The sequence below is a fragment of the Hyposmocoma kahamanoa genome, unplaced genomic scaffold, assembly GCF_003589595.1.
Source record: "Hyposmocoma kahamanoa isolate Upper Pololo Valley unplaced genomic scaffold, ASM358959v1 129, whole genome shotgun sequence".
Classification (NCBI taxonomy): domain Eukaryota; kingdom Metazoa; phylum Arthropoda; class Insecta; order Lepidoptera; family Cosmopterigidae; genus Hyposmocoma; species Hyposmocoma kahamanoa.
The window spans coordinates 177,334-186,160 of NW_020653460.1; the positions used below are offsets into that span (position 1 = coordinate 177,334).

At 40.9% G+C, this 8,827-nt stretch overlaps 1 protein-coding gene across 1 annotated transcript in view; it reads right to left on the bottom strand.

The window, feature by feature from the left end:
* The window catches only part of LOC113240280 (eIF-2-alpha kinase GCN2), a 66,363-nt gene extending 60,337 nt beyond the window's left edge, over positions 1-6,026 (bottom strand). Inside the window, exon 1 of the mRNA XM_026477540.1 lies at positions 5,973-6,026. Within this exon, the coding sequence (XP_026333325.1) occupies positions 5,973-6,026 (54 nt within the window). The remainder of the gene's footprint in view (positions 1-5,972) is intronic.
* Between the last annotated feature and the right edge of the window lie 2,801 nt (positions 6,027-8,827).

The window sequence follows — 8,827 nt, forward strand, 5'->3', positions numbered from 1 at the left end:
CAAGCCCCTAAAGGATCTACGTCGACTTAACCTGTCACCCTGTATACTACTAAATTTAAATGTAATATTTCCATTGTAATGTACACTGAGCGTTCACATGATCATAGGAATAACATTGTCTAGATCTGAGTCATTTCACTAAGATAAGAAATTATAGGAATAGTAATCCACAAGCGGCCTTGTGTAATTTGCTTACATACGAAATGACAGATTATTTGAGTGTAAGAATAACAGCTCTATGGTGTTGATATTGTCTTATTAGCTCAGTGCTCCCATTTAAACATCTGTTTGTGCTGTCATCATCATCCCATTATTTATCTCACAGCTTATTTATCTCTTAGGATGGATTTCACCAGTCGAATAAGTCTCAAAAGAATTCGACTTTAGAAGAAAAAGATTTAAGCTGTAGTATGGCTCGCTCACCCGCTGCGGGTTATGTTAGGGCCATCACACATTCACATTTTTTTCGAGTCCAATGAAACTCATCAGGGTTAGCTCGATAGGGCGCGACATAAAGCGCGAGATACTGCCATTTCCGCATAGAGAACCACAGTATTTCTCTAGCCCTACAAATGTATAACATAGGCAACATTCAACAATAGCTTTCGGGGGTTAAGTAGCTCGCGTCCGTAGGCTGTGTACCCTCGAGACCCTACACGTGACCCCTGGGTGGTGCCAAATAAGCTACAAACTCCGGTGGTAGACCTTGGTCGTGGCTGGTGACCACCCTCTGGGCGAAGCCTAGCCGCCAAACAGCTATAGCTGTGTTCCGGCTTGACGCCCAGAGTAGCCGCTCTAGAGTGAAGGGTCTGTACAGTTGCACTGCACTGATTTGGTTGATCTCGGGGCTCCCTTGTTGTTGCGCTGGGAACCTAGATGCGGAGGGTAGCGGGATCCGAAGCACGGTGCTCCGCTGGCCGACCGCAGGTAGTAGGGGGCCCAATTAGCTGACTAGCCTCCAGTGAAAGGCTGCCCCGCCAACTCGCGAAAAATCCCGGGGTGCTCCATCGTGCCGGTTGGCGACCGGATGAAAGGACCCGATGGCCACTCCCGGGGTGGTTCGGGCGTCCCCGCGCGCTCCAGTCTAGTTTCCCATCGGCGTACCATATAGGGTATGTGCCGCATGACTTTCAGTGGTAGTGTCTCGTACAACTGCCTTCGCTCTCCCCATTCACTCTAACCCTAATATGAAAAGGTCAAGAAAATTGAGGAAGGCTAAACAGCGGATGCACGTCCTTTCACTTAAAGTGCACCTCTCGAACATCCGAGGTCTGCACTCCAATCTCTCATCTGTCCACCACCATCTTGAGACTGAAAGGCCTCACATGCTCTTCCTCACGGAGACCCAAATTAGATGTCCTTCGGACACGGCGTATCTGCATTACCCAGGTTACATTCTGGAGCACAAATTTAAGTAGCGCGCTGGTACCTGCGTTTACGCTCGTGATGACATCTGCTCTAAACGTCTCCGTGACCTTGAAGACCCCGATCTCTCTGTAATGTGGGTTCTGGTAGACACTGGACTGGAACAAATTGTCTACGCCAGTGTGTATCGGTCGCATTCTGGAGACCCGGAGACGACTAGGCTGTTCAACCATCTCTGCAGCTCGGCGGAAACAGTCCAACAACGGTATCCTAAAGCACAACTTGTCTTTTTGGGGGACTTCAATGCCCATCACCAGGAATGGTTGTTCCCATACCAAAAAACCGACCACGCTGGAAGAGAGGCGCGGGCATGTGCTCTATCGCTAGACCTCACCCAGCTGGTGAGTTTCGCTACCAGGGTACCGGACGTTGACGACCACACTGCCAATTGCCTGGATCTTCTGCTGACAACCGATCCAGACCGCTACCAAGTATCGGTCTCATCCCCACTAGGGACATCCGATCACTGTCTGGTGAAATCTGTATCTGCATACTCCCCGCCCGATCTCAGTACGGGAGGTACTAGGAGGATGTGGCGATACAAGTCAGCAGATTGGGATGCGATGCGGCATTTCTTTGCATCTTATCCCTGGCGGCAGCTGTGCTTCTCTTCTGACGATCCGACGTGCTGCGCGTCTGCCGTCTCTGAGGTGATTATTCGGGCTATGGAATACTTTATTCCGTATTTCGAAGTCTCCTCCAGCGGCAAAGCTCGCCCTTGGTTTAACGCTGAGTGTGCTTCTGCGGAAACGCTAAAGCAATCTGCGTACCAGGCTTGGGCTGATGCTCGAGATCGCAAAGCACCGGAAACCCTCCGTCTGAAGAAAGCCTTTAATAAAGCCGCTAGATCCTGCAAAAAAGCGATACGGAAAGCTCGCTTCGGCCATATTAGTCGTATTGGGGTCAGGTTAGCTTCATACCCATCAGGGAGTAAAGCATTCTGGTCACTCGCTAAATCGGTCGAAGCGAATTTCTGCAGGTCATCCCTTCCGCCTTTAATGAGAGATGACGGATCGCTGGCTCATACCGCTGAAGAGAAAGCAAATCTTTTTGTTTCTCTTTTTGCTTCCAACTCCCGTCTTGACGCTACTTTGCAAACACCACCTACACTACCTCGATGTGACTCGGAAATGCCCGAAATCACTATCCGTCAAAAAGAGGTGTTGAAAGCTTTACGCAAATTAGACGTCAACAAAGCCAGTGGCCCTGACGGAGTCCCAGCGATTGTCCTGCGGAACTGTGCACCCGAGTTGTCTCCGGTGTTGACTCGCCTGTATCGCCTCTCAATGAGTTCTGGACAAGTCCCGAAATCCTGGAAGCTTGCAAATGTACAGCCTGTACCTAAGAAAGGTAGCCATGCCGACCCATCTAATTATCGACCTATCGCAATCACCTCCATACTCTGTAAGACTATGGAGCGTGTATTGAACAGCCGTCTCCTTGGATACCTCGAAGATAACGATCTCCTCAGTGATCGACAATATGGTTTTCGCCGTGGACGATCTACTGGGGATCTTCTTGCGTACGCCACACATTTATGGAGCGAGGCTGTCGAGAAACGCGGTGAATCGCTTGCCGTGTCTCTCGACATATCAAAGGCCTTTGATAGGGTTTGGCATGATAGCCTGTTAAACAAGCTTCCAGCTTACGGAATTCCTGTTGGCTTTTGCACATGGATAGGCGATTTTCTGAAGGATAGGTCAATCCGTGTAGTTGTAGATGGTTACTCGTCTGCTCCTCATGGTATAAATGCCGGTGTACCTCAGGGATCTGTCCTCTCCGCCACTCTATTCTTGCTGCATATCAACGACCTGCTGCTGATGCCCGGTATCTTTGGGTACGCAGACGACAGCACAGTGGCGGTGAGTTATGTGCCAGACGCCCGAGACAACAGCGAAGAGATCCGGTGTAAGCGAGAGGCGATGGTCACCCGGTTGAACCTGAGTCTGAAAGCTGCTTCCGACTGGGGAGATGCTAACAGGGTCAGGTTTAATGCGGCTAAAACACAGGCGTGTCTTTTCTCATCAAAACGGAGTCCCCTACACCTTACTCCGACTTTCCGAGGTGTATCCGTGCCGATAAGGGACCACCTTGAGCTGCTTGGTCTGGACTTATCATCCAACCTCAACTTTGGGCGATACATCGAGTGCTTGGCAAAAACTGCTGCCAGAAAACTAGGCATACTTTTCAAGGTCAGGCGGTACTTCACACCTGAACAGCTTTTACATCTGTATAAAGCACAAGTTCGATCCTGTATGGAGTACTGCTGCCACCTTTGGGACGGCTCTGCCCAATACCAGTTAGCTGCCTTGGACTCGGTGGAGCGTAAAGCAAAGAGACTTATTAACAATAATCCTCTTGTGGAGTCGAAGCTCCAAAATCTCGCTCATCGCAGAAAAGTAGCCTGCTTGTCGGTTTTCTATCGGATACATTTCGGGGAGTGTGCGCAGGAACTTTTCAATTTGGTTCCGCCCTCACCGTTCCTCCTTCGGTCGACTAGAAGGTCCGGAGCACTCCATTCTTATGTCGTTGATATTCCACCTATTCGCACTAAGCGCTTTGCCTCCTCCTTTCTGATGCGTACGGCAAAGGAATGGAATGCTCTACCGGCATCTGTATTTCCCGAAAAGTACAATTTGGGGCTATTCAAGGCTAGAGTGAATAGGCATTTTTTAGGCAAACGCGTCCCATCGTCGGTCACATCGTCGCTTAACATCAGGTGAGATTGTGGCCAAGCGTGTCTATTATATATTAAAAAAAAAAAAAAAAAAAAAAGCTAAAAATGTTACTGTTTATTAAACAATGTGCGATTTTATCTGCTCTTATAATATCTCTAGTTCATTGTTTGTCTATGATTGTTCTTTTTCACTTCAGGCATACCCTCCAAAACTTCTTCGAAGAGGTTCTCCCAAAAATAAATACCTTGCTGCTGCCTTTGAAAGTGTTCATCAACATTAACTGACTGCATTTCTCGAAACTGATACTGGCTCAAGACTAGTGGCCGCCATTACGGAAATAATAATAAAAGAGTTTCTACTAACACCTACACAAATCTAGGTATATGTAAATTTAAATTAAAGTTACTTGTTCATGCTGCCTCAGGTAACGATGGGAAAGACTGCTTATTTTTTAAACGCTTTTCAGTAGTGTACAACAATGTTATGTTATACAACATTGTTTAGAAAAGTATTTAACTGCATAGACTTTTATGTTAAAAAAAGCTTGCAACATTGTGTTGATAGCGAAAAGCAAGAGTAGACCACTAAAGGTTCTAAAATAAGTAAGTTTATTTGTAAAACGCGAGTTTTATTTTTATTTAGGAAATGAAACTATTTTTCCGGATTTGAATCGCGTATATTTATTTTTTCAAACAAACCGACGTTTCGGGCCCTTTACAGGTCCCATGGTCACGGTTGACTGAGGTGGTACAGTCTTCAACCAGTTATGTCTAATATTGATGCAAACCACCATATTTTTTCACTATACTTACAATAGTTATTAATTTATTTTTAATAATAATAAAGAAAACATTCCAATTTACGCTATATTCAGTTTTACAAATTATTTTATCGAATGAATTTTTATTAAGTTCAATTTATTATTAATTATTAATAGAAATTAGAATAAACTAAAACATATTAATTAGTACTGCAGTCTTATGTCTGTTTGGGATTTTTCATTAGAGGAAATACTGGATCCTAATAGTGGTACGGAGAAACCATCTTCCCTGTTGAGATTAGGATGTTTTTTAATTTCAATGGCCTCTCGCAGCATCCTGGGTAGATAACGGACTTCTTTTGCAAGGACCTGGGGTTTGTCAAACTTCATTGAATGTGTAGGTTTATCCATGACATGCTCGCATGCTTCATTTTTATTTATAAAATTATTATTCACATTGACAAATGCATTTGTTTAGGGAACATAGAGAGCAGGACTTGAAACATAGCCCTTATAAAAAATGATATTATTGAGTATTGAACTGACCGAATTAAATTGAAAAGCGTGCTTATGTGCGTATTATAAAAAGCAAACCTCATAAGAGCTTTTCATTTAAACACTTTTGTCTCAGCCATTCAACTGACAACAACTCAATTAGACCAAATTTTCTTCTACTGGGCTACACTTGTAGTGTTTGTTTTATATGTGTAACTTATTACACGGACAATATAAACGCCACCGCTGCCTTCGCAATTAGCCGGCACATCTGGTGTAACCTTTAATTAGCCTGTCGTTGTTACCATCCACAACTATATAGCGCTGGTCAGTCCCATGAACGGGCCGGGACTATAATTATCATATCATTGGCCAATATATAATTAAAAATAGAAACCGGAACTACAGGTCAGGATGAAGCAATCGCGGAGACAAATTTCTTTTTGTTTACTATCAAACATTCGACAAAGATTTTTGTTCTTCCTCTTTTCTAAACAAAGATATTTTACAATTTTATTGTTTATATGTCTTAATGAACTTTGTGTAGGGTAAATAAGACATATGCGTCACATGAGAAAAATGAAAATATTTAAAACAAATAATAACAAACTAACCTGCAACGCAGCTAGCTCATTATTTTGCCGTTCCTCCACGCTTTCTTCACTCATTTTGCACGTAAAACATTACAGCTTACAAAAATATTTCACCTCTTTATTGAAAAACTTTAAAGAAATTGTTACTTCAGCAATATCTTCCAATAAATCTACCGCCACATTTACAAAACATTTGTAAATAGAGTCCATACATTCAACCAAAGGAAGACAAAGAAATACTAGTTACAAAACGAATTAGATACAGAACTATGTACGAAGATATTGAATGATATTTTTTGGTTACATAATCTAATTGTACAAAAGTAACCAAAAATAAGAAAAAGGTTGACTAAAGGATGAGATCGAATGAAATTCAATTTAAAAATATAAAATTATTATTTAGTAGCAGTAACAATGTTTCACTTTACATAATCCGATCATGGAAATATTTAGTTGCCGTCTCATCTCTAGGAATGTCAATGTCACCTCGAATGGAAGCATTTTTAATGTTACTTCATGATTAGTGTATCGGCCACTGCAAAGAGGATTTTTGGAATAAAAAGAAATATAATTTTGTAAAAATTCTACCTGAGAATGTATGTGCATGATATTTTGTTTATAAGATCATTGATGATACGGTTTAGATACCCGACATGACCACAATCACAGAGCTTACTGTTGATAATAAAATTATATGTCGATTGGGCAGAAGAACCTTCACAGCTATAAAAGCGTAGACGTTGCATCGCGTGTATACCATTACTCTCTTCCAGAGTACGTATTCCTTCCGTTTTTACGATATGGGGTCCTTCCATCGAGTATATAACCCGAAATAGAGACGTCATATCATTTCATTTAATTTGTTTGAAAATATTCTGCCAAATCATTACGGTGCCAACTGCGCTCCGATTGACTAGTCCGAAATTGACGGGTGTCGTCAATTGTTTCACTTCAAATCGACTAGTTTAACTTCAGCTTTGCTATGAAAATTGAAAAATTATATATTTAATATTTAATTACCGATGAAATGCGATTCCGTTTGTTTTGTAATTAGATGTTTTATCATATTTTACTGTTTCTCCCACACCCCGAATGGAACAGCCCGCCATTGTTAGAGACATTATCTTTATTACAATAAATACAGAATATTTATGGAATATACGGAGACGTACACACAGGTCAGTTGTTGGCGCTGTACTATTTCAGCTTTCTAATTTGTGATTTCAGTGCAAACGGGAATTGTTAGTTAAAAGTGATATAAGTCCCATTTTCCTGATGAGTTCTCAGGGATGGATGGCCCTTATTTCGTCTCTATTCTGGTTATGTACTCGATGGGTCTTTCAGACAAGTCGTGAAGAGTTTAGAGGATGGAAAAAAATAAAGGTGAAGAGGCATCCTGTCTGTCACGTATAAAAAAAAGCGTTTTTTTTACAAACAAGTATATTTCTTGATAAAATAATTTTATTGCCATACATTTTTGCGATGTTAAATGACTGAATGGAAAAGTTTTGTTTTCTTCGAGAAATAATAGAAAACAGATATATCTACCCTGAAATACACGAGTATTACGTACCTGCACTGCCCTCCTAATCAAAACTAACGTACCTAATCGAAATTTTTAACGTAATTGAGTTTTTAACAAATTTTGGAACTAGCGAAACTAGTACTACAACCTCTTACAAGCAGTTTTTTTTATATCTTATTTAGATTTACTTTTATGGTGAAGCAAAATTGGTGTAATTGACATTTATGAAAGAAAAAAACAAACTTTAGATGCCGATATCTCTAAAGTTACCAATTCTGTAAAGTTTGCGTGGTTATGACACCGAGTATATAACCAGAAATAGACACGAAATAAGGGCTATCCAGGGCCTTATATCACATCAACACTCGTTTGAGCTGAAATCACAAATTAGAAAACTGAAATAGTAGGCACAGCGCCAACAACTGACTCGTGTGTACGTCTCCGTATATTTCAAAAATATTCTGTATTTATTGTAATAAAGGTAATATCTCTAACTATGGAGGATTGTTCCATCCGGTGGTGTGAGAAAAACAGCAAAACATCTAATTACAAAACAAACGGAATCACATTTCATCGGTAATTAAATATTAAATATGTAATTTTTAAATTTTCGTCCATTATAGCAGAGCTCAAGTTAAACTCGTCGATTTGAAGTGAAACAATTGACGACACCCGAATTCGGGCTGGCCAATCGGAGCGCAGTTGTCACCGTAATGATATGGCAGAATAGTTTTCAAACAAATTAAATGATATTTCGTCTATATTTCTGGTTATATACTCGATGGATTATGATTAGGAGAGCAGAACAGGACAAGAACGTCTTTTAACCAGCAACGAAACATTACAATTTTAATTAAATTTTAAGAACTAATTGAACAGTAGAAATGTGCTGAGTAGCAGTTAGGTAGACCCTTGTTCACAATTAAAGCAATGATTCGGTATTTGTATTTTGGTAATGGCAAGTCTTAATATCGGTAGCAAAAGGTCAGTGCTCCATGCCCTGAAGCTGTTGTTGTGGTCCAAATGGAGGTACTGTAAGAAAAAGAGTTAATGGTAACTAAAAAAAATACGTACGTACTAAACAATGGAACTATTAAGTACCATTAGTTACTTCGTACCGTTAGTAAAAGAAGTAATCGCGAGTAGGTAATCAATGATACATTAATAGTGCTTTTATCATTTATGAAAGTCATAAAAATAAATCGAACATTTACATGAAACAAAATTAGGTATGAATATGTGGATTTTATAACTCTCCCATATTTCATGGACATGTAGGTTATGTTGTTGTGGTACCTATGCTTAAACAATATCGCTCACAAAAATGTGAGTACTTTTCTTGCCGTAGTGC